Here is a 21364-nt window from a genome sequence, read left to right as displayed (position 1 = left end):
CACCGATGTCGCTTTGCGGGCCCCTCTGTGCTGTAACCGGGAGCGGACGCCTGTTTTGGGTTCGCAGTCAAAGCGGGAAGAGGTGCTGCACAAGTCAGACACCTGAGGCTTTACCCCACGCCCGGCTCTTTCCCCTCCTGGCCTCCGTGCTGGTGCCTCCGCCATCGGGCCACCTGGGATGGGCCAGGTCGCTTCTCAGACCTTCGGGGGCAAAGCTGTCCTGACAGCGACCCAGAAACTTCACAGGGTCCTCGGAGGTCCGGGGGCTTCTCCTGGACAAGTAGCTTCTGGACGAAGCATGTGTTCAATTAGCCCACGAGGTAGTTAACTGACTGACATTACCAACTGCAAGTTCACTGGCGCCAACGCGGTCTGTACAGTGAGACGGAAACACGGTCCCGCAGCAGAAACACGGGCTCGTTGGTACACATTGTGCCTAATTAACCAGAGGCCTGCTCGCTTCTCAAGATTGTTTTGGAAAATTATAACATCTAGTATAGAGTAATGTATACTTAACTGCTTAATAATGCTTAATAAATGGTCTTGGGTAATAACTGTGACTTCATGTTCAGCTAATATCACGCGTACGACAGGGCACCAAATCTGTGAGCTGAAAATTTAGTGGCAACTTCTATGTTTTAAAAATGAGACGAGAATCTACAAAATGATCACTGGAAATAGAATAAGTCAAGACAGGAAGTATAAAGGGTCAGGGAACTGAGGGATTTTGAATGCCAACGTACGTCATTTCTCTACATTTCATGAATAAATTCTCTTACTAAGCACAAAACATACCCGTTTCACCAAATTTGTCTTATGAAATAGGAAGTAATCATTTATCTGTTTGTGTAAACTCATTTCCCGGAAACTTTTCTAATATAACTACTTAATCAAATAACATATTCTAATTGACTAAGTGTAAATTAATAGGCTATCGAAACTTGCATCTGAAGCTTTTTTTCAAGAAAATCCATAAACATGCTGCATAATCCACTCCTCGCACGTTTCGAGAAGCAGGTCTTTTTGTCGACCACGGGTGTCATCATGTCCAAGTCCATGGTGTCCCCAGGAGGGGCACAGGGAGCTGGCCGATGCAAGGGGCTGGCTTTCCTCAGTCACGCTGGTGTCTCAGCCGCTCACACAGCGACTCCATGTCTAATCTTAGGCTCTGTCATTTTGAGCGTCTCAGTTCATTCAATCACCATACGGCTGCCTCTGGGATCGCCATGAGCATCGAAGGGAAGTGTGCAAGTCCCACGCGCAGCCCAGGGCCTGACACAGCACAGCTTGCGGGTTCAAGAAATGCGCACACCGGGCTTACTTACTAGGAGGCGGGCGCCGTCTTCCATTGAGGATCTTCAGAGAGACCACAGCTCAGCTCCCGGCCTTCGGCACGCAAGCATCTCACGTCAGAAGAGCGTTTCCGGAAGGGCAGGAGCTTTTGGAGGGGTCTGGGGAGGGTCTGCCGGGGAGGATGGGGTCTGGGAAGAACGGGGGTCCGATGAGGTTGCAGGAGGGGAGCCATGTGGGCATCTGGGGGAGTGTGTTCTCAGCACAAGGAAAACAGTCCAAGGAACCCAAGTCAGAAAGTTCTTGGTTTGTTCTAGGAACGTAATTAGCACCAAACTAACTAGGTTTCAGGTCATTTTATGTCAATAGGATCTGAAAGTAGTGCGACAATAAAAGTTTATTATTTCCAATAACTTAATTAAATAAACAGAAAAATATGGTTTTCTCCCTAGTTACTTCAAATAAAAAATATAAAACCTTAGGAGTCCAGAAGCAACGACGGATTTTTTTTTTCTGTAGTAATGGAATTAAAATAAAAGTTGGAACTGTCTATGTTTCTGTAGATCTCTGAGACGGCTGCTTCATGACTCAGTAATCAGCACATAAAATGTACCCTTCAAACTGGCTCTAGACCTTTAATCTGATGGAATAAAGAGTCATCTTTTGGTCTTCTCATTACTATTTAAAAAGCCGTTTCAGCAGGGACAGAGAACACGGTAGAAGAAAGAAGCCGTGAAAGTCTTAGTCGGTGACAATTAAGTAAAGTATAATTTTTAGCTAATGGGACTTGGAACCCTAAGGTGTTCCAAGTCACAGAATAATGACTTTATCCTGTGACCTTCAGGGCTCTAATTGGCTCCCACGCGCCCACCGCCACGACCCGGAATAACCCGTCTCTGCTGCGCACTCTCCACTCGGTGAGAAACAAAAATACCAACTCTGCGGATCAGAGCGCATCTGCATCACTGGAAGTTTTAAATATAGGTCTCCCTAAATGTTGATGGGAGGAGACGCCAGCTCGATCATTCTACTTAAAAAAAATAAAGGGGCCTTTTTCTCCTTTTTTCTTTGCCCGTTTCAAAAATCTACTGCCTGGGAAGGATGCTTCGCCCCTCTCGAACAGCTCAGGGCGTTTTAGCCCGTGCAAATCATCGGCAGAGCTGACTCCACATCCCTGAACGAAGTCGGCATATTTTCAAACAAATCCGCTGGGGTAATTACTGGGCCGTGACATCCATTCATCCGCTCGGTAACAGGAAGGGAAGCCCGTCCTCACAGCTAATTAGCTCATGGAAGCCTTGGCCGCCGACAGGGCGTGCGGACGGGAAGGATCCCTCGCCTGGCCGAGCCGATGGAACGCTGCCCTCAGACACGCCTTCCGATGGGGGGTGGCGATCACTGGGGACTCAGAGGCCCTTCGTGGAGACGGGCCTAGCGCATCAGTCCTTCCTTCATTCACTGACTGGCGATCTCACAGTGTGAGCGATGCTCCAACCAGAGGCGTTTTATTGCTCGTGATAGATGGTTGAATTAGAATATGTGGCGGCGATGATCAATAAGAAGGCTTTTTAAGGACTTGGCATGGACCGGGCACACCCCCCCAATAATGTTCTCTTCTCGCAAACTATTTGTTATGGTGATAGCCCCGCAGGCTGGAGCGTGAACTTGGAAAGCACACTTGGCCTGTGGGGGCCCAGCGACAGCTCAGTAAATATTCCTGCCGTCCGTCTGGGGGGGGGCATGTGACCTACTGTGTAGTTTCGTGTTATCCACTTCCTTCTACATTGCAGGTCTCTAAAGCTATGTTTTGATAAAGACAGTGCTTAGAGCTTCATTTTTCATGACTTTTCAGTCTTCTCTAATGAATGAATTAGTCATTAAAGCAAGAGAGACACCATTTAAAGGCGGGAATGAGAGTGCACCCAGGGGTCCTCAGGGAGGCGACCCTGAAAGTCTCCGGGTTTCGATCACGTTCGCAGGGAGGGCAGCCGGCAGGGCAGGTCAGGGCTGCCTGACTCACCCCTTCTCCTCACACCGCAGGGGTGCCGGCTGTTTCCCATGGTGAGGAAGAACACGGGGGTGGGGGGAAGGAAGCCCCCAAGAGGCCTGTGGTGACAGCTGGCAGGGCTGGGCTGACAGAGAGGGAGAGACCGACCGGGAAGCACCGCCTAATTCCCTTTGTATCGACCATGTGTTAGAACGATAATGTTGGGGGAACACTGGGGTACATGAAGTGTGTTATTATTTTAACATCACGTGCTTCTTTCCTAGTCTGGCTCCTGGAAATTCCCGGCGGCGAGCTCCTCTCTGGGACCAGCCCCAGGGGCACAAAGGCATTGGTTGCTCGTCCGTGTGAGTAGCAACACAGGGTGATCTCCTGGTGTCACACAGGACCCTGACCTTCCTGACTAGAGGCAGGGATGTGGCGGTGGGCTCTGAGGAGGGAGTCGCCCTCCTGGGAGGGGCCGTGCGCCTAGGAGCTGAGCACGGGGTGGGGAAGGGCAAGGCAGCGTGGAGGCAGAGGACGGGGCTCCTGCTTCACTGCGCTGCTCACCGACATGCCCGGTCCAGCCCGGGGTGCGGGACATCTGTGCACACACAGGTCTGGTTATTTGTCGTCCACATGGACCACAACTAAAACCCTGCGCTGCTACAGAAATGCGCAGGGAGCAGGGAAAGGGGGCCCCGATCGCCTGGGGCACTGGGTCCCCAGCTCCTGAGACAGGCTGCGGACAGAGGCACAGGGACGCCAAGGGGCTGTGGCGGTTTCTCAAGGACTTCCATCTCCGTGCAGGGAAGGCCGTCTCCCCTAAAGCCTCCTCCTCCTCCGTGGGAACATGATCTGCCGTTCGCCCGCCCAGAGGAAAGGCGGCATTTCCAGGCCTCGCACAGAAGGAGAAATCCATTTCCATCGGGGTCAAGTTCTCTTGGGTTTGATGTTTTCCCCTCATTTTTATCACCCGATTCCACACAGTTTATTCCAAATCTTCTGTTAGGGAGATGTCAAGGCTTTTGTTTATGCGTTTTTGTCTAGCTTGGTATTACTCCAAATATACTAAGAGATGTATTTCTTTAAAACTGTAAAAATTGTTATGGTCCCCCAGACACAATCAGATTTGATTGTGAAGGCACGAAGCTTTGATAAATGCGTCTCCCACGAAAACACTGTCTGAGGAATCATTTTCAGCTATCACTGCTTATTGTTTCAGAAGGTCGAGAGCAATATACCGAACAAGAACGGTATAAAGGATTAGTCCCTGAAAACGAGGGGGCCTCAGGTGGAAGCAAAGCGGGGTGCCCACCAGCTGGGAGGGGATGGGAGCAGAGGAAGATGCTGGCCCCTGCTTTGGGGCAGGAAGGGTGGAGGGGTGTTGGGGGGCCCAGGGGACCCTGACCAGGCTGTACAACAAAGACGCTGGGAGAGAGGTTTTCTCTCATGAAACCTGATGGGGCAGGACAGGACCCCGCAGAGCAGGGGGCGGAAGCCAGGTCCTCTCGTCCCCCGCGAGAGTGGGTGTGAGACGCCATCCTGTGCCCCCCCACCAAGTTGTCTGCTGAGGGTGTAAAACTGAGTCGGCGCGGACTCCGGGCGGGGACACCGAGACGTGAGCTGAGTCTAACACGAGACTCAGGGCAGAAAAAGGGAGCCGTTGTGGGTTAGCAAGTAGGAGAAGAATCACCCCGCACCCACCCCACTTGTGGTTCCTGCAGGCGACTCTGCCCCCTGAAGGCAGGTGCGGGTTCACTGGCCCCGTCCAGTCGGGCCTGGTAGGACGGTGGACCGGACGCACGAGGAAGCGTTACAGGGAAAAGCGGGTCATTTCCCGCAGGAGATGGCGTGCCTGCATCTCGGGCCTCACTCACAACGAGAACGTTGCGTTTTGCCGCCCCTCGGTGGGCGCACACATGTCCCCGAAGTTCCTTGAAAATCCTAACAGTGCCACACTTTGGGATCACACGATACTCCAAGTAGACTCGTGGCGAAAGGCCACAGGGCCCAGCCACTCCCGTTGGCTTCCCTGGGGACGGGGGCTTCTCCACAGAGACCCCCCTATGTCGCAGGACACGGCCACCCGCCGCCCGACCACCCCCTGCTCTGCACTCGCAGCCCATGGGGGCTGTGCCTAAGGAGCCCCACGTGGCCACAGGTAAGGGGCCCGATGTGGGAAATCCTGCCACTCAGTGTTTTCACCTGTCATGAAGCTGCGAACGCATTTGGTGACGCCTCCATTCGGCAAGATTTAACTGACGCCGTTTACAATAAACACGTACGAGAGTCCATTCACCCAAAAAAGGCTAAGGAATGGTAAGACTTCTCACCCATGAAACTTTTCTTTTTGTTCCTTGAATCAATTCAGTGCTGCTCTGTTCTTGTCTCAGAAACACCCATTTGCACACATTACTTTACGGGCAAATGGCAAAGCTGACTTATGTTGGTGTGACACTTCTTTGGAAGTGTTAACAAACCCGCAGGCCCGGGTTTGTTAACTTTTCCACCTTGAGACTGCGCACAGCCTCCCACGGGGCCCCCCAGGCCACTGCACTGCAGGCGGAGTGTCCACACGACGCGCGGACAGGACAGCTCGGTCCTGGCCCTCCTTAGAAGAACAGGACAGCGTGACGCTTTGCTCCCCTGACGGTGTCAGAGGTCAGTGTAGGATAATTTACTATCATGAAATGTGAAGTTGGGGTCCTGCTAACAAACCCCTTGTCACCGACACCGCAGCCTAGAATTAGCTTCACTCTCATGGGAGGCGACCATCGTCACCTCAGCAGGGACCCGGATACGTCGTGACATTCTCACGCGTGTGCAAACGGGTGTGCAATGAGAGACAGAGAGAGGAAGGCCCTGAGTGTATGTGTGCAACTTTGAATGACTCGATCTGCTCATATCTTCCCTAAATTTTAAAAAATATTTCATTCAACAGCTTTTTAGAGACAGGGGGAGGTGGGGGGGAAAGAGGGGGGAGACTTCACTGTGAGAGAGAAACACCAATTGGTTTTCTCTCTTATGTGCCCCAACCAGGGCCTGAACCCACGACCCAAGCACGCGCCCTGACTGGGAATCGAACCAGAGACCTTTGGCCTTGTGGGATGATGCCCAACCCACGGAGCCACTCCGGTCAAAGCTCTTTTCTTAATTTTAAAACCACAAGCACCCTTGACAATGTCTGCCTCCGGACACGTTTCAGGAAAGTATGTTCCTGGGGCCCATGTCGCCGTGACCGAACTCTGCCCTGGTGCCACGCTATTCATGACCCAGATCTCGTCGTGTTTCAGGAAAACCCGGGAACCCCACGGGAGGTGAGAAGCCAGCAGCGGCCCCACCGCGCCGTCCTCACCTCGGCAGATGGGCCGGTGGTCGCTCCAGGCGGCCAGCGTGTCTGTGACCCGTTGGCAGGTGATGCTCTTGGACCCCTGCAGCACGTAGCTGTCCTCGCAGGAGAACTGCACACTCGCGCCGACCCTGAGCGGGCACAGAACAAAGACAACCCGGTTAGTCACGACGACTTCTTAAAGCTGTCCCCACGGCGCTGCCACTGGGCCCTGCTTCCAAAACAATATTAAACCTCGAGCAACCCAGGGCAGCTTCTTCGCAGGCCCACCTGGCCGTGCAGTGCAGGACGTGGACTCCGGTTCCTGCCCTGAGCTTCCTACCTCAATAAATGTACATGGACCTTAACGTGTCTTCTCTGAGATGCGGAGCCTAACAACGGAGCCCTGTGTGCTGGGGGCCCGGGGGAAATGAATAAACTGTGTGTCCTGAGGACGGAACAAAGCTGCACGTCATTCATGCAAACCAATGTCTCGCAGGAAGGACTGGAAAAGTCTCCGCACCAGAAATTTGGGCGTTGGGTAATTCTTCTCTGAGGGACGGACGGCATCAGCTTCATAAGAGCAAAGCCCGGGACAGGGCTGCCGGGACCGGTGGGGGGTGGTAGGGAGTTAATAACGAACAGGTGTGAAGTCTAAGAGGCACGAGTCCTGGGATCCGCTGCACGCACTGTGCCTACTGCCCTCAACAACGCACGCTGAAAAGTCTGCAAGAAGATACATCTGGTGTTTAGTGTTCTAACACAATTCCGAAGAAAACCCCTGCCCCAAACAAGAAGGAAAATTAAACGCAACTCTCAGTAAAGAGCCTGTATTGCTCTCATAACCACTAATCATTTCAGAAGAAGGTTGGTGGTGTCCCAGCTCAGAAACGCAGGGAGGCATCCTCTGTTGTAGAAACAGTGCCCCGTCCAGCCCTGAGTCAGCTGGGCCGTGGCTCCCCAGCTGCCCCTGAGCGCCCGAGGCTCTAGTGAGGAGCGGCCCCACAAGGTCGCTGCAGAGTCAAGCCTAACAGGTGTGCAAACACCTGGGAGAGGTGTCTGGCACGCCCGTCACGACCAGTGCCACTTCGAAGCCTGGCGTCTGCCTGGAGTCGAGTTGTGAATTGTCACTGTCGGACAAGCCAGTTGCTACGGCAGGAAAGTCCAACTTGTGTCTTCTATCTGACAAGCCCTGGGGCTGATGTTGATGAAAATGGGGACGACGCTGCCCATGCCATGGATAAAGTTAATCAGAGATCAGAGATGGGGGGAGATAAACGAATGCTTTGCTGTCCTGCTTACCGAGGAGAGATTCTCTTCGGCAACCCGAGTGTTGCCAAGGGAGGCAACACAGACGTCTCAGCCACACACACCCTCTCTGCGGGTGGTGGTGGGCGTTGGCAGAGTCCAGGCGTTGGGGACATGAGGTGAAAACTTCCGGACTAAACCAAACGAGGCATTCACCCTTACCCACATGTGGGACGCCAAAACTCACTGTGTTGCCTCCTTCAGAGAGCAGAGAGTGTGTGGCCTTTTCCCGATGGGCCTGTCCAGGACGCCCTTCTAGCCAGGTCTCTGGGACAGGGAGAATCCATGGAAACGGTTCTGAGGAAAGCACCACGCTCCTTGTGTTCCAAGGTGGGAGGTGCAGGCACCGAAACGCAGACACACTCTGTCCTCGCCGTCACACCGGTTATGTGGGATGGCTCTCCTGCGTAGGCACACCTTTTCACAGTTTCTGCTGCTGTGTTTTTCCTTCCCACTCCGGGGCCACATCACGTAAATGGAACGTGTTTTCTGAAAACAACGATGATAGCTCCGTGTCCTCTATGCTGGGCCCTGACCTTCAGTTCGTGCATCTACCCAAATTTCAGTTTTCACATTTTGTGTCACCCTTTCCGGGCACCGGAGGGGACGATGGAGTCCTGTAACCCAGAGACAAAGCAGACAAGAGGAACACGCAAGGGGGCCCTGGGCGCACTGAAGGTCACGGGCCGCCTGCTGCGGGGGGCGATGGGGCAGGGAGCTGGGGTTGGAAGCTGTGTTGGCCTTTCTGTCTCCTCTTAAACTGGGGCCTGGTTGCCCTTCCCAGCGGGGTCAGACACAAGGAAGGACAGTGGGGTTCCCCCCCCCGTTTCCGTCACGGCAGCCTGTCATTCACCAGCCAGGACGGCGTCGCGCCGCCCCAGCAAACGCCCTCCCTGCCGGGCCTGCCGCCCCGTACAGCCCATCAGGCTCCCTTAGGGAACCGGGTGCTGTTAGGAGATCAGACACTGTAATGTGTGTGCTCTTCGAGGACGTAGTCTCGTTTCCCGCAATGCAGTACATATTTATCATCGGAGATGATGGAACGTACGTCGAGTTGGATTTCCGAAGCCAGCAGAGGGTCCAGTGACAGAACCACGCTGACTAGGTTCTTCCGGACGTGTCTGAACGACACCACGATGCCGCGCAGAGGAGCCGTGGGACGTGTGCGGCCACACAGGGGAGACGGCGGGGCGACACAAACGCAGTGCGGCCCCAGGACAACGCACACGCGTAGGAAAAGCAGGCGCAGGGCGACTTCCAGACTGGCGACGGCATTCCCCGTGCACCTTCGTTTCTGGGTTCCGTCCGGTGACTTTACGATTCACGCTGGAAAAAACCTTCACAAATCCTACCAGTCACAACCTATCCGTGAGGTCGCAGGGCAGGGCGCAGAGCCACTGAGGCCCCACGAGTGACGCCAGGGAATTCAACGTGGTGTTCCGGAAGCCCTCTCTCTCACAGGAACGTTCCAGAAACAATGACTAGTACCCTCCTGGACAAGCGGATTTCGAACATCATAGCTTCATTTTATGCAGTACAATTTCGACAGTTGTTAGTATTTAGAAACTGGAAAAATGGTAGAAAACGGATTTTGTGGAAGATCGTGTAGATTGTGTGTAGAGTCCTCATGTATTAAGTCAAACAGGGAGCGCGGCCCTGTCCTGTGACCGAACTGGAGCAGAGCGGAGAAAACCACCTTTCTGGCTCCCTCGGTGGCTCTCAGCCCATCGCTCAGTTTGTACTTGCAGGGGTTCCGTGTTCCCCGTCGCGTGGATTTCCCGCCACAGTTGGAAGGCCTTTGGAGGCGAATGAACTATGGCTACATAGGTTTTTCCTAGAAAATGGCTATTAGGGCATTTATTGGAAATTGGAAAGAAAAGGGCCCTGGGGTGACTTAAAGGATGAAGTGGAGCCCCAAGGAGCAGGTGGGGGCTGAGCGTTGAGGGGTCACTGCCCACCACGGACAGGAGTCCCGAGACGTGTCCACCCAGCTAGCTGGCGGCACCCACCTCTCAGCTTGGCGAACGCGGTCGGCGCACGTCTAGTGAGGCTGCTGAACCACAAATGCCCGCCTTCCCTTCCAGAGTTTTCTGGGACCGACCAATCAACAGACTGAGCCTAGTGAGGGCCACAGGTGGACAGAACGACAGGTGACCTGGGTCTCTGGTTTTCTGAAATCCAGTCTGAACGGCACACAGAGAGATTCACAAGTACAAAAGGAATGGCACCATTTTCAGGCACCAACCGTGGGCATGTAAACATTTTCCACCCCTAGCCAGCAGGAGACTCGCACTATATCTAACTGCTTTTCCTCTTGAGTCACAAAACAAAGAAGTGCACAACGAGAGCCGGGGCCGGAGGAGGGGGCCGCCCGGACACTCGTGTCCAGGGAGCTGAGCTCCCGGACGGGGCACGTGGTGGGTGATTCGCCCTGGCGTCCCCCACAGCCTCCGGCACGGGCTATCGTGGGACGCCATCCCCCCCGCAAATGTGCGTGGACAAGCCAGTGACACAGGCACAGACTCAGATCGTCAAGTCAAAGAACAGTGAGCCGGTACAGCCTGGGCAGGGGTGGGGGGCAGAGCCCCTCAGGACCGGGGTGCAGGCCGCCTGTCCATCCCCTTCCAGGGCCTCCCTGCGCCCACAGGCTTCTGCCACACAGTACGTGGTGTCAGAAAACCTCACGGAGGCTCGGATAAAGAAGTCCTTGTCCGGCTCAGAAAGGCACTTGGATTTGTGACTGGATGGCCCCTGTGAACCCGGAGGGGTGTTCTCCATCGATGCAGCAGACAGGTGGCAAGGCCACATACTGTGAATGTCCCCTCGACGGGTGGTGGGTGTGCTCAGCCTGCAGACAGGGCCACTGTCACCGAGAGACTGTACAGCCAGGATGCCCGTTGCCCTTTAGATTTTCACATGTCACAGGTCATCTCTCCCTATTATAGGGACAATTTTCAGACTCATCTCAAGGCTGCAGGCAATTTAGCACCAGGAAAAATGCATGAGGGTGCCGAGGGAGCTCACTGGCCTCAGGAAAAGAAACCGCAGTTTCCATAATTTTAGACGCTGCATGTTTACCGCGGCTCAGCGAAGAGTCCTCAGCGCAACCCCGAGGGAAGGTGCGTCCAGGTGTGAGCCGCAGCGCTGGCTCTCAAAGGCGCTTCAAGTGACCAGCCGTCCCCAAATTGCGGCCCGCGCCCAGAAGCTTGGCGTTTAGGAAGACGTGTGAATTTTCCCGTGAAGAAATGTAATGCAAATCTTCTGAGTAGGTGACGAGTCCGTGGGAATCTGCTGCTTACAAAGACGAAGGACTGCTTTGTCTGACAAAGTAGAAAAAGCACATTGTCCTGTTCACCACCCAGGCCTTTCTACAGTGGCCGTGGCACGTCACATGAGGACGCAGGACTCATTCTGTGAAGGGACAGGCAGGCACTGGGGTGGCGGGGGGGGGATTCCGGGGCAGAAGGCACAGAATCCAGGCTGGAGGAGCTGGACCCTTTGGTGGGGGGGCGTCCTCAGGCCCCTGCCCTCTCCTGACCATCGCCAGCTGCTTGGAGTTAGTGATCTTCTGGCCTTTCTCCTCCTGGAATTGGGGAGCCCAAGGGTAGCCTGAGACTCAGGGCCAAGAGGTGCGTTATTGACTGCTCCCTTTCTGCTGCAGCTTTTGGGGAACCGGGAGGGGGTGCGGGCAGGGAGGGGGAGGAAAACGGCGTTCCCACAGCCTCCACCCTGTGGGTGGGCGGGTCTGCAGAGCAGGACGGACCAGCCCCAGGAACACCCTGTGTGTGGTGACCAGGCCCGAGGGTGCCAGGGAGCCAGCCAGGCACGGAGACGCCGGCGTTGTTCCCCACTCCCGTGGAGAAGGCACCCAGCGGGCGCCCATGGTAAGTCCGCACTCTGGGTCCTCACCCCCGCCTCACAGGTGAGAAGAAGAGGGTACAGAGGTCCCTAGGTCAAGGTCATGCAATCTGTGGATTTCAACCGCCTTTGCTTTTTACTCTGAAACTTACTTCGTGTATCTGTGACGGCTCGGCAAGCGTTGGTGACACCTAGGGACCATAGAGCCGATAGTTTCTCCTAGGCTTAAATCTGCGCCGGGTGACACCTGTCCGTGTTCCAACACATCCTCCATTCGCAACGAGAAACCGACTGGCTGCCGGTCTCAGGGTCAGGCCTGACTCGGAGGAGCCCAGGCAGGTATGGTAATGACGTCCCCACCAGCACCACCAGCAATGGGCAGGAGGGCAAATGCTCACGTCACTCGGCACCCGTCGGCTCCCCTGTGGACCTCGGTTTCCTGAGTAGCTGGGCCCACCTCTCTCTGCTACCTGGCGGCTGGGGGGTCCTCAGCCTCGTGTGGATGTCACAATTACGCAGGTGCTTATAAACACCCTAATATAAAGGCACCCAGAGCAGCCAGACGCAGAGTTGGAAAGCAAAATGGTGGCTGTTGGCCGCCCTGGGGAGGGGGATGGGAAGTTATTACTTTGTGGGTACGAACGAGTCTTAGTTTTGAGAAGAGTTCTGGAGTCAGGTGATGGGTGAAGGTGCTGAAAGCCACCGACCCGTACACTTAAAAGTGGTTAAGATGGCAGGTTTTAGGTAACATATACATGTTACCGCAACTACAAACTTCCTTAGTTTTGCAGTCAGGCTCTTGGTCCACTGAGCCACACCAGCCAGGGCACAGACTTACGTAAAAATCCTGATTCCCAGGCCCAGTCCTGGCCAATTCAATGGACCCTGGGGCGGAGAGAGTGCACCTGAGAGGGAGCTGAGCACCTGGGGGGGCAGGGTGCAGGCTGGCAGGCGCTGAGCAGAGGTCTGTGAACACAACACGCTCTTCCGTGTTTCTCCCACGCATTTTTGGGGGATCAACCGGGGCGTGAAAGTGAGCAATCTGAGACCCAGAAGAGTCCACACAGGAGCTGGGGTGTTGGGGAGTCGAGGGCTCGGCCCCCACACGAATGCAGGGGTGGACTCTTCGATGTCCGCTGCACCGACAGTGGCCTTAAAGCGGGCAGGTGTTTGGCTCATCAGCGAGCCAAAAGGTCACCTCGCAGGCTTCCCACTGCCCCTGGGGCCGCCCGCCCTGGGCAGCACCACGGACGGCTGGCAGGTCTCACTCAGAAACGGACGACGGCTGCGTCCCGACTAAGATTCAAGGGAGGACCTTCGAACTCGCACAGACCCCAGAAACCCTGCCTTCTGCTTCTACCCATCCCTTGCCCGATGAGGGCAGCAAGAGACAGACGGACAGGCTGCGAGACAGACAGACATTGCTCTTCCATCGCTCCCTAAACGGCAAGACCTCCTGGTGCAGCGAGCTAATAAGTGCATCTGGCCAGCTCTCGTGCTTTTAAACTAACAAATGGAGGCTTAAATAACAACGACCTGTTCCCCCAGGAAACAGCTTAGCGAAGGTTACTTTGACGAAGGATTAATTCACTGTTCCAGCTGTTTGAGGGACCGGAAGAGAGGAGGAACGCTCAGGAGGTCGGCGTGGCGGGCTCTGTGCGAGAGAGTTCGGCAGGAAAGACGAGGTCGGAAACATTCGCAGCTGCCCTTCCTCAAAGGGTGTAAAGGCTTCCACGAGTGTGAACGAGGAAGTATTAAGCCGTTCGTAAAAGTATAAAGGTGCTCTTTGAAAGCACACTAACGGTGGGCAAATATTTCCCCAGACTCCTCCAGTTCCTGAGTAACGGGGGGGTCTTTGGAGAAGGCAACGTGCCCGCGTCCTGTGAAGGGCGGGGTGTGTGCGTGTCCCTCAGGACTTGCTTTCCAGTTCAACACCTCGGCCTGTGTCAGCGGACTTCGGCGGTGCAGGTGCTGAGGAAGGTCGTCCCCTGCCCACCGACGTCTTGGGTGCCGGGCGGGGACAGGGGAGATGCAGGCCCCAGATTCTCCTGTCCCGTCCACTGTGAGTGAGCTGTGAACGCCACCCCTCGCAGGCCCAGCGTGGCTCCTAGAAATGAGGAGCCTCGAGGAAGCCAGTTCTCATTCTTCAAATTCCCCATCGTGCCCATTACGGTGTCTGCATTTTGCTTGACAAAACCCCAATTATTGATTTGATTCTAATTTAAAAAAGTTAACCCGTTTCATTGACTGTCTCCCAGCCTCCCTGGGTATAATGGCAATACAGGATCACGCAAGTTTAAGGGGTCCGGTGTGATGACACGGCCTGTGCCTGCATGGTGACACAATGACCACGACAGTGTCGGTTCTCACCTGGCTCACTTCCCAGTTACCTGTTTTGGGGGTGACGACTTTTAAGGCGGACTCTCTGGCCACGGTGAGGTAGCCCGTACACCACTGTTCGTGACAGTCACTGTGCTGTTTACACCCCCAGGCCCAGCTTCCCCCGGTGAGCACACTAATTTTTTTGTCTGATGGGAACAAAGCAGGCTACACAACTCAATAACCCCTTAATAACAGCAATAATGGCATCCGTGTGCTCATCCGGTTATTAAGGTTAGCAGACACATACATAACCCATCTCGCCAACAGCGGGGGCTCGGTGCCTGGCAGAATCCACGGGGAGCAATGCTTGCTCACTGTCCTCTTCGCAATGATTAGATTCCTGCAGATCTGCCTATAAATCAGAGTTCTGCGTGCAAATCAGCATTTGTCATTGCCTTATAATAGGAAGCAATGGAGGCATCCCTTACATAACAGCGAACGTAAATGATGTTATGAATATTGACTCCGTGGCTCACTCGCTGTCAGCCGAGGCGTGTGTGCTCAGGTGTCGGGAATACAGCAGTGAAGACCACCAAGCCCCTTCCCTGCAGAGCTCTCGCTCTTATGGGCAGAGGCACGGTCCACATGCATGTGTGTGGTAGATTAAATCACAGCACAGAGACATATGTAACTGTGGATGGAGGAGCCTCACGGAGCCAAAGTGAAGTGACGGGAGCACCGGGTGGGGGTGAAGGAGGGCGCGCTCCAGCGCCTGTGGTTAGGACAGACCCTGGAGCAGACGCCGGGGGAAGAGCAGGTGCATAGAGGGGCGACCCGGTCGATCACGTTCCATGTGTGGCGAACGCCTCTCGGCATATGGAGGCCAGAGCCACAGGTCACAGGGCACACCAGCGAAGAGTCCGGGAACCGAGAAAGAGCTGGCGGGGCAGCAGGGAACTGAACACTCCGGGTCATGCACCTGCCCCAAATTTAGGGGGCAGTTAAAGTTTCCGTTACAGCAATTTAGAGAAGGCGGGGAGCAGGGTGGGGTGTCAATAAGCCAGGAACCCAGGTGGATGTCCAGAATGGTCATGGGCAGAGTCCCCGGCACCTCCCCAAATGCCCCAGCCACTGTGGGGACACGCTGCCTACCACACGGTATGCCCCAAACAACGCAGATGAAACCCCTGTCACCCATGGCGGGCCTGTGGGCCTCTCCTTCCCCCACCTTGTGAAGAGAAACTCAGGGAAATGACAATGAAAGGCCATTGTTTGGGAAAATAAACGCACTTATTTTCTGGTTGACACTGTCTTTGTCAGTGCGGTTCTCTGTATTTTCACAGAGCCAGGGCAGGAGGCTCCGCCGTCCGTGGAATTGACCTGGTGGAGAAATGGCGACAGTCTCTGCAGCACTGTCTGCGTGGCTGCGAGGAGGCGATGCTCACAGTGCAAGGGCGGGGGCAGGCGCATGCGGGGTGAGGACGCATCCGCAGCAGTTTCCTGGGAGCCCCGGGTCACGGATTCTTTCCTGCTTCGCCTCGGTCGTGTAATCGTTCCTTTGCGTGCCTCAGTTTCCCCTTCTGCCTGGTTACTCCTGGTTCCATCGGGCACCCCCGAGCTTCACGAAGTGTGCGTATTTAGGTGTCACCCCTTGGGGGAAGCATATGCCGAGATGTGGGAACAGCAGCCGTGAGCAGGAATGGTGACACGACACATAAATGTCAATCATGCAAGTGACGATCTAATGTCGGAGTCACGGCTACCTCTCTCTGACTCCCAAATTCCCCTTCCAGGGTCGGTCACGTTTTAATAAACACTACACATGGACTCTAATGAGCAAAATAAACTAACGAAGTGGAGACAGACTCACGGACACAGAGAACAGGCTGACGGCTGTCAGAGGGGCAGGGGGCGGGGGCTGGGTGTGAAGGGTGAAGGGGTTAAGCGAAGGAATGAAAGAAGCACTCATGGTCACAGACCGCAGTGTGGGGCTGACCGGAGGGAAGGGGGCGGGGCAAGCAGAGGGTAAAGGGGCTGAATGGTGAGGCAAGAGACTTGACTTGGGCTGGTGAACACACAATACTTTGTGTGTGTGTGTGTGTAAAAATATATATTCAGATGATGTCCTGTAGAATTATACACCTGGAACCTGTATAATTGTGTTACTCAATGTCACCCCAATCAATTCAATAAAAACTAAAGAAAAGGGAGATGAAAAAAGAAGTCGATAATGTGTTTTCTGACCCAGGCGGTTAACGTAACTGGGTCAGCAGGGCACCGATGAGGCTGTGAGCACGCATCTCCAGGGGCAGCCTGGTCGCTCCCATTTGACCCCGTCAGCAGAGGACAGTGCCTGCCACGTGGGCACAGCAGTGAAAAGTGAAACCAGCGGAGCCTGTCCTCTGCCCCTCGGAACCCGCAGCCCTCCGTGACCAAAACAGCGGCACCATGAAGGGCTGTTTGTGCTGCCCCAGCTCCCAGCTGATTCGAAGGGCACAGACCTTCACACCCGCGGCACGGGCATGGGCCCTGGCGAGGTCAGAGTCCTGGGCAGAGCCAGGCGGCAGGGGGGACCCCCGTCCTTCCAACAGCAGCCGGGTGGGTGGGGCGGGCAGAGTTGGTAGGGGTGCATTCGCTCACAGTGGAAACCCTGGCGGGGAGACCGGGAGGGTTCGGGAGCCCCCCAAGTTTGCTTCCCTGGGCTGTGCACCTCTTTCTCCATCAGCCGGCCCCCTCGGCTGCTGGGCTCTGAGAACTGAGGACAGCTGCTGTGAGCCAGGTGGGTGTGTCCCGAGGGGACACGTTCCTGATCAGGAACTTGACTCAGAACCCAAACACGCCGGGCAGAGCCCTGAGGCAGCAGGGCCACCGGGGGAGGAGGGCCTGCAGGACCGTGTTACCTGGGCTCTGCCTCGGAGGCCCGTGGGAGGAGGTGAGGAGCCCAGGCTCAGGGAGGCCCCCGAGTTCAGTCCCAGCATCTAGTACGCGTGGTAAAGAATCGATCGTAGGGGTCTATGAGTTGTGAGTATACACACATACGTATAAATATGATATATAAGTATGCGTAACTTAAGTGTATACGTTACATACACATACGTATTATACAAGGTGGGGTGAAAACATACAGGTTCACAGTTGTTCGTGTGGAAAGCAATACAATGCACAAAGAATACAAGTGTGAACGCCGTGTTTCACGACTCACGACTGTAAACTTCTTTTGCCCCCAACCCAGAGTCTGCAATATACACAATGTCTCCGTTGTGTCTACAGAGCCCACGAGGCCTCCTGAGTGGAGCAGGCGGTGCCAGCCCCCCCCCCCCGGTCCTGTGGCACCATTCGCCCCCGCGTTCCCCCCCGTGGTCGGTTTGAGGGCCCCGCCCCCTCCCAAGCACAGGTGACCCCACACCGGGGGCAGGGCCGCAACCAGACCCGCTCTCCTCACTCGGCCTTTGGGGAGTCCACAACCCTCGCACCCATTCAGGGGGTCCCACACCCCCATTGTGCAAGCATTTAATCAGAATAAAGTTCTTATTATTTATTGTACAGACTTCTTAGGTCGACAGGGGCTTGGGGGTCAGGAGGTCCAACCTCAAATCTCAGCACCCGTTTCCGCAGCTCTAGTTGCTGCCAGGGAGACAAGGGCATCTGCCCATCCGTGACACCCGCCTCCCACTGGCACGGAAACAGGTGCATCGTGGGTGTGGGGTCCCTCCTGAGCCACGTTCCTGGGGCAACTCCGTCCCCCACCAGCCAGCATCTGAATTTTTCTAGCAATCTCTTCCTAAATCTGTGGTCCTAAGGAACATACTCTGTCTTTTAGGGAGTGGTCAGTGGTGAAGAAAACTGTCCACCAATTTATCTGAATTCAACCAAGAAAGCTTTGCCTTTACCTACAGTTTTTATGGGTAATACTGAAGCTAATATTTAGACTGTCTATGGAAAAAAAAGAATTCCAAAGAAGGAAGAATAACGCTATAAATACAGTCAGATGAGGAATAGTTTCCCAACTTAATAAAGTGAAGTCTTTTCAAATAAAAACAGCCCCCAATTACATATAATTACAGTGCTAACTACAAATGAATTTTACCCACTCATCTTGACAATGTTGGTCATTAGTTTGGATTCTATGTTAGGCATTTGTTTTGATTATAAGAATTGAGACAAAACGGAATTGCTTTTCATTAAAAAGCCTCCAAAAGACTTTAAACAATTAGGACTATCTCCGCTCAGCTCGAAACACCAGCATTTGTAGTGAAGCGGTTACGTGCTAGGCACGTTTCCATGTCGTTTCAGTCAACGGTTGCCAGGTAGTTTCACGCGGCCGCGACCTTTGGCTTCAGGGTGAACACACATGGGTGCAGGCAGTCGAAACTCGGATGTCGATCCCGCACCTCCCCCGCCCACCACACCGCCCCCAAAGCCCTGCAGAAGTGACACCGAGTCTCCATTCAGTTCCAATAAATGAAACATCTGAATAGCATGTTCTTTCTTCATATGTTCTTTCTCCTCGTAACTCCAACAATAACTTTGATTCTGCACAGCGTCAACTCCCACGTCGGGGGCTCCTCTTCTGAAAGTGGGGCCCGCAGACCCTGTCAGAGGGGTGACATTTTCCTGTTGACGCCAAAAGGTCACATGCTTTTCCCTACACGTTGGCACTTGCACTGATGGTGTAAAAGCAAAGGCGGGCGAAGAGGACGTGACCGCACATAGCCACGGTGGTTGGCACCACGCACCAGCAAGAAGAAAACAAAGAAAAGCAAAGAGCCAACCTCACTTCAATTCCTTGACTGAGCAGAATAAATTATTAATGTTAATAAATCTTGACCCTTGAATATGGAATGCACCTTTGATGTACTTTAAAACCATGTGTCAAAATGCTGACCAGTTACTGAATTAACTGTTTTATTTTCGTGGAACGCCTTTTTATGTGAAGGACCACCGATAAGCTATTATTGTTTAGAATCAGATATTTGTCAGATATGTTAAACAATGAGCAAGGGACCCTTTTTGTCAGAGAAACAAAATGGAAAAAATTCGCCACCAATGGTAAAATTCAAGCTGTTGAATAAAGATCAGAATTGTTGAAAATCTGTGACTGCCATCAGGAGATTGACAGATTCGTGATCTTTAGAGCGTTTTCTGATAAAGCTGCAAGTGATAGCCACAAATGGGATGTTGCTGGTACAGTATTTTGAAACATACGAACATTTGAAGAAACTCATAATTCAACAGATCATTATTTGCCAGCGGCGACCCATGGATAATGGTACAAAAAACATGCACGTGTAAAGCACAATTCAAGGCGGAAGCTAGATCAACATATTTTAGTGTAAGGAAGTATGAAATGTTTGTTGTTATTATTTCATGTTCCACACTGCGGGTAACATTTAACAATATATCATCTGCCAATTTTTATGATAGTATTGAATAAGAATAAGCACAATTATTTGGAAAGGTCATTAAAGTACTAACTCCTTTTTCAGCAGTATGTGAGGACAGAATACGTTGGAAGAATATTTTAACAAAAAACTGCAGTACAACAGATTGGGGGCAAAAGCAAATATCAGAGTCCAGCGACACTGTTACCACAGCAACAATAGTTGAAAGAAATCTGGAGAGGCCAAGCTAATACAGGCAAAGTTGGTTTCAGTGAAAAGAAAATTGTAAGAACAAAAAGAGTTCCTGTACATTATCAAAGGGAGGACATTTTTTAAGAGACATAACAACATTAAACATGCATGTGCCGAGTAACATAGCAAAGTCCACGAAGCAAAAATGGATAAAACTGCGATGAGGAGCTGACGAATCCATGGTCGCCATGGAAGATTTCCTCTCTCAGAAGCAGAATGAGTGGCCAGAAAGTCAGTAAGGATGCTGCGTCCTCGAACAGCAACTTAACCTACTGGACCCGATGGACATTCATACCACCCTCCACCCAAAGAAGATGTATGTTCTTTGCCAGAAAACCCACATGGAATTTCTGCTAAGATAAAGAATTTCTAGGCCAGAAAACAATGATCAATACGTTCCAAAAGGTCGAACTGATATAAAATACATTCTCTGAGCACTAAGATCCTTGGAAAATCCCTGGATATTTGGAAACTTTTAAGTAGCCCATGGATCAAAGACGTAATCACAGGGAAGAATAGAATGTGTTGTGAACGGCAAGAAAAGGAAAACAAAACTTATGGGAGGCAGTTAAAGCAGTGCTTAGAGTGAAATTTGCATCACTCAAAACCCACACTCGAAAAGTAAAAAGGACTGAAATCACAGTTTCAGTCTTAAGAGATGAGAAAAAGAACAGTGACTGGCTCACACGGTGATCAGAAGAGAGAAAACAAGGAGAGACCAGAGCTGGAGTCAATGCAGCGCAAGTGAGACCAACGGAAGACGACCAGGGAAACCAAATGCGTGAGGCCTTTCTTTTCTTTTGAGAAGATCAATTCATTGGCATTCTCTAGTCAGGTGGATCAAGTAAAAGAGAAAGCAGAAATTACCCACATCAGGAATTAGAACTGTGATATCGCTAATGATTTAAAGGATGAGAAGAGGACATTATGGATAGCTTCATGGCAATAAATCCGACAACGTAAAGTTGAAGAACTTCTTGAAATATGCAAACTGTCAAAGCTCACTCACGTAGAGATATATTACCTGAGTAGGCCTCTAAGTAGAAAGGAAGGTGAGTCTGTAATTAAAAAGCCTTCTCATAAGAAAATTTAGTTACAGATAGCTTCACTGATTAATTTCCAAAAATTTTAAGGAAGCAATACTTCTGATTCTATACAAACTTTCCTGGGCTATTGGAAAGAGCGACTATTTCCTAATTAAGTTCATGAGATCAGAAACTACCCTGACAGCAAAATCAGACTAAGTCCTTAGCGGGAAAGTCTACAGGCCGATGTCTTCTATGAACATACACACAAACAATCTAAAAAACACCAAATTAAATCCAAGAGTGTGTAAAACACACATCCAAACCAAATACATTCCACCCCAGGATGCAAAGTCCAAAAACCTAGTCATTTATATTAACAAACCAGATGAACAAAAAGGTCACATCAACTTACGTAGATAAGCTTTTGACAAAATTTCATTTCCATTTCTGATTTAAAACTTTCAACAAACTAAAAATAAAAGGGAACTCCCTCCACCTGATTAGAGGAATCCATGAAAAAATGGAAACCGATATCACTCTTAGCGATGACCACCAGGGTGTTCCCATCGCAGATCTGGAAGGAGGCAAGGACATCTGGCCACCCCTATTC

The 21364-nt window shown here is 52.6% G+C and overlaps 1 protein-coding gene across 1 annotated transcript in view; it reads right to left on the bottom strand.

Moving 5' to 3' along the window:
• The window catches only part of CSMD1 (CUB and Sushi multiple domains 1), a 775017-nt gene that overhangs the window by 222056 nt on the left and 531597 nt on the right, over positions 1–21364 (bottom strand). Inside the window, exon 9 of the mRNA XM_037063399.1 lies at positions 6633–6757. Within this exon, the coding sequence (XP_036919294.1) occupies positions 6633–6757 (125 nt within the window). The remainder of the gene's footprint in view (positions 1–6632; positions 6758–21364) is intronic.

This window comes from Sturnira hondurensis, unplaced genomic scaffold (genome assembly GCF_014824575.4).
Source record: "Sturnira hondurensis isolate 20B ecotype Veracruz unplaced genomic scaffold, ASM1482457v3 Scaffold0014436, whole genome shotgun sequence".
NCBI lineage: Eukaryota > Metazoa > Chordata > Mammalia > Chiroptera > Phyllostomidae > Sturnira > Sturnira hondurensis.
The sequence above is the reverse complement of the archived record's forward strand: the minus strand, read 5'-3'. Positions and strand labels throughout refer to the sequence as shown.